The 19820-nt window shown below is 40.0% G+C and overlaps 2 protein-coding genes across 2 annotated transcripts; both read left to right on the top strand.

Moving 5' to 3' along the window:
- The first annotated feature begins 988 nt into the window (after positions 1-988).
- On the top strand, positions 989-7653 carry tm4sf18 (transmembrane 4 L six family member 18). The gene is made up of 4 exons (XM_076088673.1): positions 989-1667; positions 5032-5100; positions 5760-5902; positions 6327-7653. Exons 1-4 carry the CDS (start codon positions 1488-1490, stop codon positions 6523-6525), a joined length of 591 nt encoding a protein of 196 aa, XP_075944788.1. The 5' UTR covers positions 989-1487; the 3' UTR covers positions 6526-7653.
- Positions 7654-8884: 1231 nt separating this feature from the next.
- cp (ceruloplasmin) lies at positions 8885-19056 on the top strand. Its single transcript, XM_076088672.1, has 24 exons — positions 8885-9045; positions 9671-9915; positions 9996-10208; positions 10674-10847; positions 10923-11014; positions 12021-12183; positions 12303-12441; positions 12650-12789; positions 13393-13533; positions 13651-13695; positions 13786-14000; positions 14264-14420; positions 14541-14753; positions 15045-15249; positions 16410-16549; positions 16680-16813; positions 17052-17153; positions 17261-17316; positions 17478-17549; positions 17963-18054; positions 18191-18330; positions 18431-18487; positions 18818-18923; positions 19031-19056. The coding sequence occupies exons 1-24, from the start codon at positions 8885-8887 to the stop codon at positions 19054-19056; spliced, it is 3228 nt and encodes a 1075-aa protein (XP_075944787.1).
- The last annotated feature ends 764 nt before the right edge of the window (positions 19057-19820 follow it).

Raw genomic sequence — 19820 nt, forward strand, 5'->3', positions numbered from 1 at the left:
GCTGGGCTCCTGAAACACTCCTAATACACATACACAGTCGTTGTGGCTTTCTGACACAGCACTATTAAGAGTCGTGCTGTGCCCTATTGCCCCACATAGACCTGCTGAGCTGTTTTATCATTCGGACCTAGAAAAAGGCAGCCTTTGCCTGTGGGCACTATCAAGAATATGGGAACACCCGTGAGACATTTTGGATTGGACATGTAAAAACCTCTACTTTACCATTTTTTCATGTTTCATCTTCTATAGTGTTTTAAAATGAAATGTTGGGGATTGAGAAAAATATCTTGAATCTTTTTGTCAATATCCTTTTATCTAGATTCAATACACTTGACAATATGTTTAGGTTTATCACCGTCTTATTTATCTGTCAACAAAGTTTTCGCAAGTGTTGGAAAGTGCCTTTACTTTTCTTTACATTCGTTTTTAAATGTTCTGCTACCTTTTATACTCCACTACAGGTCAGAGAGACATATTGTCCTTTTTGCTCCACTACATTTATCTGACAGCTATTTTGGTTTATTGTAAAAATGCAAAACATATAATCCGTTTATACAATATGATGCATTGTGACAGATTGAACTATTAAAATGAGCTCCAACTCGACATCATTAATAATGATCCAGTAATATAACATTCCATTTTGCTGTATAACAAATACTTTTGATACTTTGACGTTCATTTTGTTGCTAATACTTCTGTACTTTCAGTAACATTTTGAATTCAGGACTTTCAATTGTAATAGAGTATCGCAATCAAGTTTAACAATCAGTCCATTAGTTTATCACCAGAAAATGTACCCTTTATAATTGATCAGTCATTGAAGTCATCTATCAAGATTAACATAAAACAAGATTCTTTTGTCTTCTTTCATATCACGACTTAACATTTGGTCTTGGGACTGTCGGATGAAACAAGCACATTCACCCGTGGCTCTGAGAAGTGGTGAAAAATCTTATTGACAAAATGATCAATAATCTATAATGTGAGCCCTTGTAAATATATAGTATTCATACTTAATAGGGTATATATACTGTACAAATCTGTAAACCATGTGAAAATAGGGGTTTAGTAAAAAAAAACTCACTGCTGTATGGACTCAGTCATTCTGAAGGAAATGTATTTTGTGAGGTCTGGCTGACTAAGAGGCTGTGGGAAACACACGCACACAAACAACACACATACTTGAGGGATTTCTCATATCTTTGGCTGAGCTCTGTGGAACCATTGGTCAGCCCCCTTCCTGTGAGTGTGTTTCCTGGAGCACGTTGTTTCATGGCAGAACTCCCTCTGTAAGGAAGGAGAATCTGTTGAACACACAAACACACACACAAACACACACAGCAGGCTCTCGTTACTTGTTTTTGTTTCCTTGCTCCCCAGCTGGTCCGACCCTTCCCTCCCGTCTTTCTCTCTTTCTCTTGCTCTCCTCGGTCCATTCCAGTTCTCTCCTCCCTGCGGTTGTGAGTGTACTTTTCGGGTGAGCGATGTGTTGTTCGGTGGGTTTCGCCAGGTCTCTGGGTCTGGCCCTGCTGCCTCTGGCCCTCTGCTGCATCCTGGCCAACCTGCTGCTGCTGTTTCCCATGGGAGAGATCACCTACATCCAGCAGAAACATCTGGCCAACTACGTCTTGTACTTTGGTGGACTTGGAGGAGGGGGAGCACTGGTGAGTTAAAGACATGCATTTATATTAGATTATGAAACCTTCTGGTTAGTCTCTAGTTATATTTCTAGGATTACACTGAAGGTTTTGATAAAGTCAGAATATTCTGATCCCAACTTTGTCATCTTTGGTCAGATCATCAGATTACTGGAGGTCACCTTTAGTGGTCTGGTGAACATACACCAAACTTCAGGTGCTGGTCATGAGGCAGTGACATATTTTGAAGAAAGGACAACCACACATTACGGTCTCAATATTTTTATATATATATGTATTGTTTTTTTTAAAAGCTCAACTTTAGTGTCATTGGATAACTTTCCTTAAACGTAATGCAGTCCAAAGTTACTTTTATAGTTTTGCTTTATATTTAGTTAAAAATGTGTTATACCAGCTTACAAAAATGCAGTTGACTGTTGAATTGTTTACTTTTTTATGCCAATCAATAATCAAGAAAATCTAAAAATGTTTTCTCTTCTTTCTGTGTAACCAGACTTTAGACCAATCACTGATTTATCATAAAAGATTTTAAACATGATACCTGTTCTCCACGGTGTGCATGTCCTTTCATTCTCTGCCGCTCAAATAGGATTGGATTGCAGTTGCAGCCGTGTGAGCTTGGCGTACAGACCGGGCCTTTGACAGAGATGTATATATTATTTCTACTAGAATCTGTATTTTTGGCAAGTTTATGTCATTCATTTTTACATGGTATGACTGTTGAAAATTGAGCTGTTACTGAAAGCTGTGAAACTTCAGAGGTCACGTGACCGTTTAATCCGACTATGACTTCTGTATGTATTTTCTGAACAGGTCATGAAGTATATAATGTGTCAGATTGGATTATTTTGCCTGGCAAAGGTGGCTAAACAATATGGATGTAAGTTTAACTGAGGTCACTGGTACCACGTGGTGTAACTCATCCCTCTTAGTTTCACATTGAGGAAAAAAAAGAAGAAAACATGACATTTTTTTACCAAAATATGATTAAATGTCAATGTTTCCCCTTCAGTACCATTCAGTCTGAGTGTGTTTGCAGTTGCTCATTGAGAACAATGGAGTTTTGTTTGAATTCACAGTTAATCTGTCTGCTACATGCTGCTGATCTAATGGGTTCATGCTCCAACTGAGCTGAAAGGAGCTGTTCTTTTAGTTTGGTTTTAAGGAGGAACAGAGGAGAGATTGTAATTACTCAAACAAGATTAACCTTGTTGACCAACAGAGCCCTTGTGTTGGGTACACAAAGCTTTACTCTTTAAATCATTTCGATTTTTGGTTATTCTTTTAGTATAAAAAAAAATTACTCAAAACATCTCAACATGTAACTGTAACAAACCGTAATCTACTGAACAACAGACTGCAAAGACAAGGGTACACATTTCCACTTTAACAGAAGGTGTTAAAGTGTGTTTCTGCCATTTAAAAGAAGGCATTTCTCAGCTGCTCATATCTGACTTTCTAATGCAGAAGGATTGTGATTTAACTGCACATGTATGCAGACGTTTAGTGCAAAGCACTTTTGGTACTGCAGTGCCTCATTATTAGAAAACTTTCTTTATAGAATTTATTGCAGAATTACTGTGCTGAATCAGCACATTGGAGACCAATCGTTTAAGAACCGGAAGACGATGCAGAACAATGATCAATGAATGAAGTCCTGTCAAGTTATGATAGCGAAAGGTCTTAACCTTAAAATGTTCTTTTAACATGCTGTTAATGCCACTTTATGCAAGCGTTTCACAATAAAAGTGAGGGGATTAGGCCCCCTGAACTGCTGATTGGTTCTTAATGTGAACTATGAAGGAAGTTTGTATTAACATCAAACAGCAGAAAATGGGAATGGACCACAAAACAGGGTTCTGACTAAAACAAGAGGATACATTTAAATCAGGGGAATTTAGAAATATAGGCCCTCTAAGAAGCCTTACTCACTATTTTAGGAATAGCTAGTATCGTTGCATCTGTTTTTAGAAGATACAACTTTATCTTCATTTATGTTTTCTTTGTTAGTCTGAGATTACTTTTGCCGTACTGTCCTTTGTTTTTTTCCCCTTTGAGCTTTTCCTTTTTTTTGTAGAAATGACAGAAAGCTAAAGAGTCAAAGAGCAGATTGATCTCCTCTGAGAGAAATCTATCTTTAGCTCCCTCCTTTCCTCTCCCTCCCTCTTCTTCACTCATTTTCCTTCTCTCTCTCTCCCTCTTCCTTTCTCGCTGTGCACTTCCCTCTGTATTGTTAGTACCACTCTGCCTCAACCCAAGGACAGTGCTTTAGGGGGACATTCAGGATGTGTATGTAACGATGCCTATGAACTTTGTGTGCGTGTGTGTGTGTCTGTGTGTGTAGAACCTTGGGAACTTCCCTCCCTCTGTTAGGATGTGATTTAAAGTCCTTGACCCCTGGGAGAGAGACAGCACAGGAAAGAGGAGGAGAGGAAAAAGGGAGGGAGGGATAGTAAAAGTGTACCCTGAAACAAACAGATGTAGGATTGAAATTATATGTCTTTCTCTATCCTGTAGTTACCTTGCAGTAAGGCCCCCCACACAACTATATGAGTGCCCAATGCTCTTGTTTGAACAATTGTATTGTCACAACAATCAAATGCATTGTCATTCAATTTGTATAGATGTGTATGGTCCTAAGAGGATAAATCCTAATGATTTTTATGTAGCACCAACAACAGGTCCCTTAATGCAACACTTTAGACAAAATGACTCCCTGGTCACTGTATACTGCACCATATTTTCCCTCTGCCATGTTATTTGACATGCTACATAATGCTATGCTAGCATGTGCTAGCATTCAGTTTAAAGCACGGAAAGGCCTAAGAAGACCGATGTTGACAAAGTGCCTCTTAGACCGTTGAGAGTTGAGCCAGATCTGACAAGTTGAACCCGACTGAGTCTTAAATGGCCTGCAAACATTCGATTAGTGTGAAATGAGCAACACAGCCTCATGTTGCACATTTGTTTACGTCCTAGGCGATTTGTCTTTTAGGTGTCCAAACAATACTGCTTTTAACAAGGATGGTGATTGACAGGTGGGACAAAACATGTGTCGAGGCTAAGGTGCTGTATGTTTACTGTATGTATGTACGGTATAAAGAAATGTACATGACTTGTAGGGCTGTAATAATACAGTATGGGTGGTGATAATAATATGCTTCCAGTAACTGCTAGCTAAGAGAAGCAGGATTAATAATCTTTTCTTGTAGTAGAATATGATTATTAGCCTAGCTTACATAGCTTTAGCATCTATGTATATATATATATATAGGCCTACTACTATAACGATTGAATGTGTATCACTTCCTGCCATTTCAAATGACAAAAAAAAATGCTGCTGTTCAGAAATTGAACTCTGTGTCTCCAGATGCTGGTTCCAGCGGTGGTCTTCATCACTCTGGGGAAATGTAACTGTTGTTGGAATGAGAGCTTAATGGTAAGGGACTTATTAAACCATCACACTCAAAATCTACAGGAGGTACTCTATGCTAAGCTAAGTCTGCATCAAAAACTCCAGGAGTAATGACACTGATGCTAAGCTGATGCTTAGCATCATCCTCATTTCCCATGCTGCTCTCTAAACATGTAAAAATACATTTTTGTTTGCTGCACACAGATCAAAATCAAAATATTTGGTTGTTTGGTCTTTCACGAATTGTAACTCTTAGTGTCCCCATTTTACTGCCATTTTGTTGTTTCTTTCTCACCAAGAATAATACTGAACAGTTGTCATTAAGCCAGACAACACTGTGTCCTTATGAGGTGGAATGTTAATGCTAATCAGCTATAATAATTCAACAAGGGTCCCATTGTTACTCAAATCTCAACAAAGTAAGCTTGGCTCACACCATTCAAGCCACATGCACAGCTGCTGTTATGTGTGTGTGTGTGTTTATGTGTGTGTGTGTGTGTGTGTGTGTGTGTGTGTGTGTGTGTGTGTGTGTCTATAGCAGTCTCTGTATCTGATCTATTAAACACATAAATGAAACCGTTAACATTTATACAGACAGGCATTCACACATACAGTCACAAAGGCATACCAACACGTTCATGTTCTTCTATATAATCACTTTGTGTGTCTGTGTTGCTCTCCAGATGTGCGGGTCAGTGTTGGCAGCTGTGGTCGGCCTGGTGGGGTCTGGTTACTGTTTCGTCGTGTCAGGATTTGCCTTGGTGCAGGGTCCCCAGTGCTTCACTTCTTATGGATGGACGTACCCATTTGTAGACAAGGGGGGCAGGTAGAGAGATGCTGTGTGTGTGTGTGTGTGTGTTGGGGCATGGGGGTTTATAAACAGAGAAGAATGTGTGCATACATGTCCTCAACTTTATATTTCACTGGTAAACAGAACGAACTGACTACAAACAACTGTAAAAATGGACAGTTTTACCCGTTGCCTGTGGTAAATGTGACTAGGTGCCCTTATCTGGAAAACAATGGACTTTGCCTCCACTTTTTTTGTTAATTTTGTAAATCAGGACACCTTGTCATGTGTCGACTTATGTCATCAATGTGTACTTAGAGAGACAACTCTCCCCATTAGTACTTCAGTATTTTAAGAATGTGGTGCAGCACTCACAATGAGTTGTAACCAATGCAAAAAATATATATAATATAAATGTAACTGCTGGTCTGTGATTGATCTTTCTCTCTCTGTGTCCCAGGTATCTCTTACAACCAGAGACGTGGTCACGGTGTCTTCAGCCGGTTCACATCGTGGAGTGGAACGTGGCTCTGCTGTGTGTGTTACTGGGCCTGGCTGTGCTTGAGTTCATCATCTGTCTGTTACAGCTGGGCAACGGTTTAGTCAACGCCGTCTGCCGGCCCTGTTGCTACAAGCAGGAGTATAGTCTGAACGCGTAGATCAACACACACATGTATGTAGACTCACCTGCTGAGACACAAGTGCCTGTGCACACATAAACAAATCACACACTCAATATGTATGCACAGATACAGGACATTAATGGACACACGTGGAAGCGGAAGTCTGCACACACAGCACCATGTGTGCGAGTACAATTCAACCTTACTTAGACACACCTACAGTATCATGGACTTCTGACAGCCACGTCAGTGTAATCACTATATTTTCAAGCTTTTGATTTGCCCATTTAGAGTGGCAAAAATCACCAGGCAGTCATTGATGATGATTATGATTATGATGATGAGCTTTTCTGGTGCAGTAGTCTCAACATTTCAAAGGCAACAGGTTATTAGAACATAATAATGTAGATATGTGTGTGAGCGTGTGTCCTGAATACTCCATAGAAAATATAGTAAACTAAAATAATAAAGACAAAGTAGATAATGATAATGACAATAATATTAATAATATTATTTAGTATATTGTCCTATCCTATATGGGATAGGTTTCACTGAAGTAAGTAGCAGTGTGTGAAACTTTCATTTGCTTTTTCAAAGAAGAAGATAAAAAAACAACTGTTCTCAAACTTGAGTGACAACTGTTCACTTCATGACATTTACATTCTTAATTTCAAGGTTGCTCACTTTCTTTGTTATCATTATTGGCGGTATACTTTCTGTACCTTCAGAAACCCAACAACTACATTACCGTTTTTATTACTAAAACAGATGATATTACACTTCAAACCAATGATATTAAACTAGTGTACTTAAGATGGCAGCCACATATTGTTTGATAATGTTGGAAAAGACAGAAGCTTGGTGTTGCAAGGAGAGATGCACATTTACATTATTTGGTTGTTTATCCGCATCTTGGCTGACATGATTATCTGGTTGTTGTTGTTGTTCCAACATTTATACACTGTTGGATCACTTAAGGATTACGAGCAGATTTTTGTGTTTGTACATTTGTTTTAATTTTCAGAGCATTTTGTTGTAAATTGTTTTCTTTACGTCTTTCAGAAGCTAGATCAGTGTAAACAGACATTTTATATATATTTTAATGACATATTTTTATAATGTTCGTTTGTTTGTGCCGCCTTTAATAAAAAATGTCTATTTCCATTGTCAGTATCCAGTGAGTCATTAAGTTGAGGCTGATCTTTGTCCACAAAAACAGGTTCTCTTTCCATAATTAGCACATACTCCTGTGTGTTTATATGTGTACGCATGCTTGACTCCCCTGCTGCACCTCCACCAAACACTGTAAACAAAATGTTTCCATTAACTTATCTGGAGAAGGGGCCTTTGACACAAATGCAATATTAGCTTACTAGGTCAACATGTAGGTTTGTGTTTGTGTGTGTTTGTGTGTGTTTGTGTGTGTGTGTGTGTGTGTGTGTGTGTGTGTGTGTTTAAAGTGTCCTGGAGTTTCCAGAGTTGCCCGTTATTGATCGATGTCAGGACACAGTCTGAGTAAATTTGATCTCAGACCCTGCAGTGAAGTCCATCACAAGTCATTTTTCAATTCTTTATCACAAGGTGGCTGTGGGGAGAGTATTTTTTTTAATGTCCATGTTACATTGGGAAAAAACGACTGCGTTTTAAACCTTAAAACCAGTTTTGGTAGCAGAATTCATTGACCTTATTTGTCTTTAGGGGTAGATGAAAGTACTTAAAATGAGTTTTAATTAAATTACTTAGCTTGGTTAGACTGATTTTGTGGATTAGGACAAAAGCAAATCTAAGCAAAGGAATCAGATTTTTCTGTGTCATTTTCAACCTTGCAGTTAATATTGGACAGCAGTATTGACTGGATCAAAAGTCTGTGTTTTCATCACTGGCTACACATGACTAAGCACGATTTTTGGCTGCATTTCCACAAATACCGGAAAATATAACTGACTGTGGTACAGATCTGGCTTTCTATATTCTGACAAATATGAGATATTCTGCATAATGTCTGATGTAAATGTAAGTTAAATCTGATCTCTTCGTGGTTGGACCATCAAATGTGGACATTGCAAAGAAGAACATGTTCTGTTCTTATGCAACTGTGGCCTTTTGATCAAAAAGTCTGTCAGGGAACTCCCTCCCTTACCTCTGTGATAGGTTGGCTCAAACCCTGTCTGTTGGTCAGTGACCCCTCTGCCCTGCTTGGCTGTTCCCACCAGTCAGCTTAGTATAAAGACACACAGAGGGTCTAAAGTCTCTCAGACAGACTGACGTACAGCTGTCAGTTGTCTGCACTGCTTGTCTTCATCATTATCATCCTCTGGATCGCTCAACAGAATTAAAGACTCATCGTCCTCCTTGGGCAGGTTATCAGTGGTAGTTCCAGCGCTATATCTTCAAAATGCAGCGACTGGGGTTAAGGGGAGTGTTGCTGCTGTGTTGTGCAGCAGTATGTGTGTCTGGGATGAGGAGAGAGTACTTCCTCAGGATAGAGGAAGTGTCTTGGAACTACGCCCCAAGTGGGATGAACATCATTCAAAACCGCACACTGCAAGAGGATGAGTGAGTACATACTTAGTACATTGTTTTGATTATGTTGGAGTCAGTCCAGTCAGCCTTTCGAAAGATGGTCCAAAATACAGCAGCAAGACTCCTCATTCGTACCAAGAAAAAAAAAAACAACTGTACTGTATAAATTGATATATTCCTTTATTTTATATACATGCAGAATTCAGCAGGTACAAGAACTGGCCAAATATTGGTTACAAAGCAAAACACAACACAATATTGCGTTTTTGACAAATACAAAATCATAATTATAATTAATTGCAGTAATAAATTGTGTACCACAAGTAATACATTTATCTAAATAATCTAGGAAGACCGTTTGTGGTTAAAATCATGTCCGATCATAAGCAGTGTTTGTGGGTAAAAAAGGTCTATTGTACATGCTGACTCACTGTCATACTGTCACGACTTACTGGGAAACTTGATTAGATCAGAGCCATCGTTAATGTTATGAGTTACACCTCTGCTCTCCCTAAAATCACAAATCAAAATGTCTGATGTGAAAAGGCCCTACTATTTTTAGCTACTGAAAGTTTTTTCAGTAGCTTTAGCCAATCACAGGTTTTTGTAATATTTTAACTGCAACCCATAATAATCCTCGTTCTCTCTCTCTCTGTAGAGAAGCCTCCGTCTTTTTAAAGAAAGGCCCCCAGCGCATTGGCCCCATCTACAAGAAGGCTACGTATAAGCAGTACAGCGACGCCACCTACAGGACAGAGGTGGTGAAGGCGGAGTGGCTGGGCTACCTGGGACCCCTGTTGATGGCAGAGGAGGGAGACACAGTGATCGTCCACCTGAAGAACACGGCAAACAGACCTTACAGCATCCACTCACATGGACTGAACTACAGCAAGGGCAATGAGGGTGAGGCATTAATGAATTGATGGGCAGGCTTAACAGGCTGATATATGTGTGACTCTGTGTGCTTGTATCTGTCTCTTCAGGAGCCCTTTACCCAGACGGTACCGGTCCAGAGCTGAAGCGTGACGACTCAGTGGCTCCTGGTACAACAGTAACATTTGAGTGGACCCTCCCAGAGAGCCACAGCCCAACATTAGAGGACAGCAACTGCCTGACCAGATTCTACCACTCCCACATTAACACACCAAAAGACATCAACTCAGGACTGATGGGACCCCTCATTATCTGTAAGAGAGGTACTGGAACCTTTTTAAACTTATAGTATCTGGTGATGGAACTTAAGTACATTTATTTAAGTGCTGTAATATTTTCAGGTACTTCTGCTTTAGTTTTCATTTTCTGCTACTATATCGGCTAATTCCACTCATTACATTTCAGAGGGAAATGTTGTACTTTCTGTACTTTCTGTTGTATATTCTGAAGGGGAAACCTACTTTAAGGCCCAAACAACTTTTTCCTCATTTAACTTCTTACTATCAACTTTTGAGCTAATCGTTTCACCACAAATTAAACTATCAAAAATATTGCTGGATTCTTGTCAAATCTGTGAGATCAGCTGTGGCAATACCAAAAAACAGCATCCAAAATAGTAAGAAGTTAATTGAGAAAATAGTTTTGTAGGGGCACTACATACTGTAGGTTTCCCTTTCAGTACATTAATGCATGTTATCCTAAAATGTCCTCTCTCCACTCCTCTGTAGGAACTCTGGACCTACATGGAGACAGCTCAGGAGACTATCTGTATGCTCTGCTCTTCATGGTGTCAGATGAGAACTTCAGCTGGTACCTGGACGACAACATCAGGACGCACATTACAAATCCTGCCAGTGGCCTGAAGGAGGATGAAGATTTCATTGAGAGCAACAAAATGCACGGTGAGTGGTAGTATCCAGGTACACATACCCATATACATACACATACAAATACCGTTAACTCTGATTTAATTGCAGGTATAAATGGTTTTCTGTATGGTAACCTGCCTGGACTGAGCATGTGCCAAGGCAACAAGATCCACTGGCATATGATTGGCTTAGGCAATGAGGTAAATATTGTATTTTTAATATCATCATCATCATCATTATTATTACTGTTGTTAATAGTTGGATTATTATTACTATTATTAATGGTATTGTTATTATTATTATTACTACCACGAATCAGAATATTGTTCTAGTTGCATGTGTCATATTTACAAAAAAGAGTCGTAATTGAGGCACATAACCAACCAAAGTTCAAAATATGCAACTAGCCCTTTAATCCTTTAATTTTTCATTATCATATTTGCCACGAAGATCATGCGATCGGTCGCGTGTGTGCGCGCATGTGTGTACACCCTTGAGTGAGTGAGTGAGTGAGTGAGTGAGTGAGTGAGTGTGCACCTCTGTGTCTCCCCTCGGCTAATCTCGCATTCTGCTGCAGCAAACATAGTAATATTTTTGGGTGCCCATGGCTGCATGCTCAAGAGCCTCTCGTGGTTGCGATGACTCACGCTGTCTCCAAACAACTTTCACAACTATTTCATACTGCCATTGACTGCCTGCTGGCTCGTCACTCACTGCTCTCAACCATTTTTGGGTGTTTTCATTCAATCACACAATACAGCAGTGGTCGTAGCAGACCCACCTTGCAGAGATCTGCTTTCTACTGAGTGAACCTTTTGTAGTTCTTGTCTGTTTTGTCTTTTTGAGTACATTTAGAAGAAGCTAAGTGTATTTGGAAAGCTTTCTCAGTGTGAGTGGGCCTATATTGACAATATGTTAACGTATACTAACAATACCAAGTACCTGTAATAGGACTCACATTTATTGCCAAATTGAGTCCATGCAGTTCTAGTTCTCATTTTGTTGCTGAAAGTCTGAACAGTAACTGTCACATTTACAATTGCATCTGGCCTCTGTTGACAGTTTGTTGAAAAAACTAAATTTGTGAACATGTGTTACTTTTTTGCAGGGCTGCTAAACTGGACTCACAATAGCCCACATCATGTCTTGGTGTTAGCAGCAAGCACCTGGTCTTAACCCAGTTTAAATGTATTTTATCTGCAACAGGTGGACATGCATTCAGTTCATTTCCATGGCCAGATCCTGACCACTCAGACCCACCACACAGACACAATCAGTCTTTTCCCCGGCTCCAGCTCTACAGCTGAAATGGTAGCTGACAACCCTGGACACTGGCTGCTGACGTGCACTGTCAATGACCATTTGATGGGTGAGCCGACTTCCTTAATTCTTAATTTGATTCAAGCAAGTCATTTTGTCACCCAGTTGGATAATTAATGAATTTGTTTAGTATTTCTTTGTGAGTTTTTGTTTTGTGGTTTTGTCCAGCTGGAATGCAGGCTCTGTTTGAGATCAAGAAGTGTTTCCCCAACGTCCACAAGCCCCGGCCACACGGTGAGCTCAGACCGTTCTTCATTGCTGCTGAAGAGGAAGTCTGGGACTACGCTCCTACGCCGCCTACTGATGGGTTGGTTACTGTACACACACACACACACACACACACACACACACACACACACACACACGCACGCACGCACACACAGACACACACACACACACACACACACTCTCACAGAAATTGTCCAGGCTAATCTTCATGATTCTGTAAGAGACCTGTTAATAATTTGTACTGTGTGTCTGTGTTTGTGTTTGTGTGTGTGTGTGTGTGTGTGTAGTGAAGCAGATATGTTTGTAACTAGAAGTCAAAACCGTATTGGAAGCCGCTATAAGAAGGTTCGCTATGTGGAATACACGGACATTACCTTCACAACAAAGATGCTACGCAGCCCAGGGGGGCTACACCTTGGAATTCTGGGTAATCCAGGCTGGGCAGGGGTTGGTTGCACTTTGTTTTCCAGAGTCAGAGATGCTCTGGAGGCACAAATAGACTCAAACAAGTACAGCCAAACACGCTTGTTACTAAATGAAAAATGCTATATATTGATAGTATGGTATGTAACTAAATATATTATTATATGTCTTGCTCCCCTTTCCGGTTAAAACTTGCCACTGGACTGTAACTAACAGTTATTTTCATCATTGACTAACCTGCAGATTACTTTTTCATTTTTTATTCATCACAACTTCCTAAACATTTTCAAATTGCTCGTTTAGTCCAACCAACTGTCCCAAACAAACAAAGATATTTGGCTAACAACTGAAAACAGCTTTTAAAAAAACAAATCTTCTGACCTTCTAGCCTTGTTATTGGTGAAGGCATTAAAGGTCTTTGTTCATATTTTGGACAGACTTCATCAGATCACTTCAACAACAGTTTGCCAGTTTCAACACTAATGTTTGAAATATGTCGGCAGGATTTTGTTAACATGATGAGACATCTCCCAACATAGTGTCATCTAATGGTCCTTTGTCCTACATTTGTGCTTGTGTGTCCATTTGTGTCCATCCATGTCTCCAGGTCCTGTGCTGCGAGCTGAAGAGAAGGACACTATCAAGGTGGTGTTTAAGAACAAAGCCAGCCGGCCTTACAGTATACAGCCTCATGGTGTTCAGTACAGTATAGAACAGGATGGGACGCTCTATCACAATGAACTGGAAGGTTAATACAAGCACATACACTCACACTGTTATCGATGTACTGGATTATACATTAGACACCTTCTTATCTTGTTTTATGTCTCCGTCTTTCCTGCCCTACACTTCTTCTCCTCCTCAGAGTCCCATACAGCAAAGACACTGCGGGAGTTGAAGAGGGAACCAAGTGAGCTAAAACCTGGATTATTACAGTGCCAGTCTAAGTTAGTTAACAATATCATCATTATAATATTCCTCTTTCTTTTAATAAATTTAGGAGTGGTGACCCCTCCCCCAGCTGCTCTGGTCAGACCTGGAACGTTGCACAGCTATGAATGGACGGTGCCATTGGGTGCTGGTCCAGTCCAAGGGGAGGCTGACTGTCTGACCTATCTGTACTACTCTGGAGTGGACCCTGTTAAAGACACCCACTCTGGACTGGTTGGACCGCTCCTTATCTGTCGTCCTGGATCACTGAAAAAAGGAATACAAGTAAGAAGAGAGCATCACTAAACTTACGTTTGATCAGGTCACATCCCATTAAATCTGGTGTTTCCAGTTCTGATTTGGGGGATATTTGCAGTATGTGTGGACCTAAATCTGATACATATCTGGCTTGTGGCAAGAAGGCTGGAGAACAGCTTCAATAGAGGTCTGCCATAGAGGGACACAGAACACTGAAATGACTGAAATGTATCAATGAAATCACAATTAGACACCTTTCCTCCTCTTCCTTCTCTCTTCTCCTCATGTAGAAAAACTATAAAAAAGAGTTCCACCTCATGGCCACTATGTTTGATGAGAACCTGAGCTGGTATCTGGATGAGAACATTAGGTCCCTAACCACTGCTCCCATAAAGCCTGCTTTTAACAAGGAGGACGAGGGCTTTATTGAAAGCAACAAGATGCACGGTGAGGAGACGCACACTCACACACTGATCACTGGCAGCTCATCTTAGCTTTTTCCCTTAATGATTTTATCATTTTTGAGCTAATCACTGTAGTTTTTGTTTCCGTGTCTTTCTCTTTTAGCAATCAATGGCTTTGTGTATAGGAACCTCCCAGGCCTGACCATGTGTAAGGGGGATACGGTAACATGGCACGTGTCAGGACTGGGTTCAGAGACGGACATCATCAGCCTTTACTTCCAGGGAAACCGCTTCATCTACCGCCAGAACAGACGAGACACCATCAGCGTCTTCCCTCACATCTCACACACTGTCACTATGGAGCCAGACAGCATGGGTATACATCTCTCTGTCTCTCTCTGTCTCTCTCTCTCTCTCTCTCTCTCTCTCTCTCTCTCTCTCTCTCTCACGTACACATGATTGTACTTCTTACTTGTGAGAACCTTCAGTGACATTGTTACAACTGGGAAAAGTTTTGTTTTGATCACACAATTCAAACAGAATGAGAATATAACGTGTGTGTGTGTGAGAGACCCAATGATTTCAAACATTAGGTGTCTGGGATAATTATTGAGCCTAACGTGTACATTGTGTATTTCTGTACATATGATGATTGTGTTTGTTTCAGGTCAGTTTGAAGTGGTGTCAGCCACAGTGAACCATTACCGTGGTGGGATGAGAGCCAACTACACGGTAGCGAAGTGCAGCATATTTCAGCGTCAGGGTGAGACTATGTTGCACTCAAAAACCTACTACATCGCTGCCATGGAGATGGACTGGGACTACTCTCCAAACCGTACCTGGGAGGCTGAGATGTTCCGCGGTCAGGAGAGGTACAGTTCCACCTGCACACCAATTTTTTTCCCCCTAAGATGTCAAAGTCATGACCCGACCTACTCTGCCTGTGTATGAGGAGATAGCTTGGTTGGGGTTAGGGTAATAATATCAGGGTAAGCCAATCAGAGGCAGAGTAGGGCGGGTCATGCCTTCGCCATCATAGGAAAAAAATATCGCCCCCTGCACATGTACAGCATGAAAACAGGTGCTTAAAAAATATCTGGACTTCTGCGGACAGTTGGCGGCAAAATTAGCCTCCAAAGATTGATGACAGCGGAAACCATGCACTACCTATATTAACATGCATGCAGTTTATTTTATTATACAAACATTGTATACAACTTGAAGGATAAGATAAATGTTGATTCTCTGACTATTTCTTATTGTCCACAAATGTCAGGAAAAGACCAAAACCAGCAATACAATTGATCTGACTAAGAGGTATTGCCTGTTAAGCTTGATGCATCTTAGACCTAAATTTTTGCCCCAAAACTATTAAAAAACCCATCAATGAGCCAAATTGTTGCTGTTGGTGAGATGTTACTTCAGTACAAACACACACATTATTTTTGAGTCAATCCCACACACCGGCATGCAGCTGAGCACCAGACATGGAGTAATCCGTATAAAAATAGTGCCCAACAAGTTCTGTCTACTCCTGTTTGAGTAAAGTTTTCTTAAAATTCCCAGCTGTTTTAGAAAATGGAGCCTTTTGAAAATGAGATTATTTATTGGAGACATGTTTATTAAAGGTCTTGCCAAGGAACCAAAGGGGCTGAGAGATGGACTAACACATTGTTGGTTTTGGTGTTTTCATGGGCTTTTTTGACAATAAGAAAAATGTACAGTAGAATACCACCAGTCTTATCCTTTAAATCTAACTTTGCACTTTTTTAAAACTTCTCTCCTTACTATTTCATTTAACTCTGCTCAGTTATTTATGTCAAGATGAAATAATATTGCACCTAATGATTTTTGTTGTCTTCAGTGTTTTGTATCTTTTGATAACCAAACAGTAAAACACAGATTCATGCACAAACACATTTACATGCAAATGGCAGTGAATGCTTAAACACATCCACATGAGGTGATTGTACCATAAACACACACAACATTTAATCCTCTGCAAAATAAGCCCGTCTCTCTCCCTCCGCAGCCCTGCTTCTGTCTTCCTGGACCAGCAGGGTGGGTTTATAGGCTCCCGTTACAAGAAGGTGGTCTACCGCCAGTTCACCAATAACAAATTCACCAAGCAAGTGGAAAGAACAGCTGATACAGAACACCTCGGCATTATGGGTAGGCTCTCAGCCAGGGCAGCAGAAATGCACAAACTGTGATTGTAATATAAAAGCCACAAATGCTATGTATGAAACATTATGGATTTATGTTCCAGCTTGGTTGGTCTTAACACTTTCCCGTCTTCCAGGTCCAATGATTCACGCTGATGTGGGAGACAAGGTGACGGTGGTTTTTAAAAACATGGCGTCCAGGCCTTATTCCATCCACGCCCATGGAGTCAAGACAGAAATCCCGGCAGTTCATCTCACCCAACCAGGTAGTGTCTCTACCTGCTTGCAGACCATCAAGAAATATTGGAATTAATCCCAGAATGCATCATTTTTATTGTAGATTTATTTCATTATTATTGTGTAACAAAGTTTAAAGCGCCTATGGCTTTAATTTTCTGAGAATACCAGAAGGACTCTGCAAAGGTCCTTCACTTAGCTCTAATAGACTGTGTAACTTTTTTCACATAGTATGGGATTCAATACCTAGAAAAATGTCTTTCCTAGATGAGACTTACTCCTACCAGTGGTACGTTACAAAGAATACAGGACCAACCACAGAGCAGGAGGAGTGCTCTGTGTCAGCATACTACTCCACTGCTGATGTTACCAAGGTACGCTACACACACACACACACACACACACACACACACACACACACACACACACACAAACAAACGCACAAGCATTCACACACTTACCTCGTCTCCCTGCTTAACAGGACCTGTACAGCGGTCTGATTGGTCCGTTGGTGATCTGTCGCCGTAGCTGGGGCAGGTGAGTGTCTCTGCATCATTTCATGCAGCATGTACTGTGTGCTTGTGTGTTTTCAAGGTATGACGAGGCAGGAATGAATTTCTGTTCTGCATCACAAAACAATATTATAAAGTATTTTATAGAGTGCTAATTTACAGCTTCATAAACTGTGTTTCTTTCAGGAGTCTTGGTGTGAAAAGGGAAGTAGAAGAGTTTGCGCTGCTTTTCCTGGTTTTTGATGAGAATGAAAGTTGGTAAGTGGAGTCTAACCTTAAAACTAAATATGAACTGTTTAGACCTTTAGTAGTTAAGGTGTCTAATTTAAATGCAAAACAGATTTTGTCCCTTTACTTCATGGTATCTAAAAAAATGTTGTTTTGTTTTTATATTCTGAGGTTTTGAAATTGTCTGAAATGTATGCCGCCACCGCCATACAATGGAGTTGATTGGAATTTTAATTGTGGTAAATAACACTGTCAATTTGAAATACTTACTTTCTGTAAACCCTCTCACAGATAATCAGGATAATCCACACACTTTAATGTCAACATTTTCCGTTTTTGAGAATTTCATCAGTAGATGGTTCAACAGTAAAGTTTATAGGCAATTTTACTGGGTACCACCTCATATCCTTTTATTATTATTGTTATTATTATTATTATTCCAGGTATCTGGATGAAAATATCAGGACCCACATCAGGAATCCTCGCACAAACTTGAAGGATGATGAAACCTTTATAGAGAGCAACAAGATGCACGGTGAGATAAAGATAATCTTTATCAAAATAAACGGCATCATTTTGACCAATGGTATTTCTTTTTACTTTAGATGTCTAACGAAATGTCCTTCATGTCTTTCCAATATGTTTGTTTGTGTGTTTTTCTGTGTATGCAGCCATTAATGGTAATATGTATGGAAATCTGAATGGTCTAAACATGGAGGTGGGTGATAAGGTGTACTGGTACCTGATGGGAATGGGCAATGACGTGGACATACACACCGCACACTGGCATGGACACAGTGTGGAATATAAGGTATACAAGACAAACAAACCTGCAAGACATGCCTACGCAATCACACATCACGCAAACTAATACACACAAATTCCAACTATTTTTTGCTCTCTCTCTCCAGCTGGGTGGAGGTCCTCATCGTACGGATGTCTATGAGCTGTTTCCAGCAACCTTTCAGGTAAAACCTCAAAACATCCTGACGTGGCATCAACTGATTTTATTTGTCTTATTATATTCACACTTTAGTGAAACTTCAAGGGATCAGTGTCGTAAAAAGTTATTATTCATCATCCACTGGATTGTAAAATATATTGAAATATATTTTCTTAAAACAGGTTACAAAATTCATATCGACACACCAAATAAGGAATACAGATTAACTTAAAATATTTTTTGCTCACTTTTAAAAAAGGAAATCAGGTAAAAGTATTGTTATAATTGTGCTGCTGCATTTGTGATATAAGTGTTCCTTTGCCAATCCTACCGTTTCCATCCTTTCCCTGTTCAGACTGTAAAGATGCATCCTCAGTATCCTGGTTCCTGGCTGCTCCACTGTCACGTCACTGACCACATTAAAGGTGGCATGGAGGCGATGTATACTGTCACTGAGAAAGGTAAGAACACTAATTGGGCAGGGACATGCATTCAGGCTCGGAGAAATACAAATGCGAGATAATGAGTATGCTGTGCAAAGAGTGACATGTTTGTTTCTCGTCAACAGCAAAGAAGAAGGGAATCTTTGGCTGAACAGTTGAGAAAAAAGGATAGAAGACAGCCGAGATGAGCTTACATTTTATTTCAGGACCCAATTCATTAAACGCTCTTCATAAAATCATCTTAATGTGAACGGTTACTTGTGCAGATAATTACATCTCAGAATAGACATCACAATTCATAAATAATAAAATGTGCATTTTTAAAATGATCTATGCTTTGATATTTTCCCAAATGACACTGAAGACTAAGAATACTGAAAAAAAATAAAGAAAAATGTAAAATGAATGAACAGTTCTATATAACTGTTATGTGTGGCATGTAATGACAGCAGTCGGGCAGCAGGGAGCACTGTAGCCTTAGAGTTGCACTGTGTGCGGAAACTAAAATCATTTGTAACACAAGTGAACATTGTTGTCTTCAGCGATGTAACTCACATAACACATCAGCAGGGGAAACATGTATCCTTTGGAAGAACCTTTTGAGTGATTACTGTGAGGTAGGGATGTAGTGTTCCCTCAACAATTTGATGCCTTGGGCATGATTTTAGCTGGTGCCCATTGCATCCAATCATTGTGTTCATACACTCACACAGAAACTGCTCAGCTTTATGTCTTTCAGAGCTACACTTAAAAGAACATTTTTATGTTTTAAAATGATGTTGTAGGTTATTCCCTAAATACCTGAATAGTCTTTCCAACTTTCCCTAATGAATTTAAGATGGGAGTAACTGACACTATTCATTAGCTATTAGGGTAATTGGCAACCCAGCAAATACTATTTAATAGGCTAGTTAT

This window comes from Anarhichas minor, unplaced genomic scaffold (genome assembly GCF_050575085.1).
Source record: "Anarhichas minor isolate MPS153535 unplaced genomic scaffold, ASM5057508v1 ptg000010l, whole genome shotgun sequence".
Taxonomy (NCBI): domain Eukaryota; kingdom Metazoa; phylum Chordata; class Actinopteri; order Perciformes; family Anarhichadidae; genus Anarhichas; species Anarhichas minor.

Excerpts from the sequence above, each read along its gene's own strand:
- tm4sf18 (XM_076088673.1), top strand. The coding sequence starts at position 1,488 with ATGTGTTGTTCGGTGGGTTTCGCCAGGTCTCTGGGTCTGGCCCTGCTG. Across the intron at positions 5,101-5,759 it reads GTTGGAATGAGAGCTTAATG|ATGTGCGGGTCAGTGTTGGC; the intron begins GTAAGGGACTTA and ends GTTGCTCTCCAG. Across the intron at positions 5,903-6,326 it reads TTTGTAGACAAGGGGGGCAG|GTATCTCTTACAACCAGAGA; the intron begins GTAGAGAGATGC and ends TCTGTGTCCCAG.
- cp (XM_076088672.1), top strand. The coding sequence starts at position 8,885 with ATGCAGCGACTGGGGTTAAGGGGAGTGTTGCTGCTGTGTTGTGCAGCA. Across the intron at positions 10,209-10,673 it reads CCTCATTATCTGTAAGAGAG|GAACTCTGGACCTACATGGA; the intron begins GTACTGGAACCT and ends ACTCCTCTGTAG. Across the intron at positions 14,001-14,263 it reads CACTGAAAAAAGGAATACAA|AAAAACTATAAAAAAGAGTT; the intron begins GTAAGAAGAGAG and ends CTCCTCATGTAG.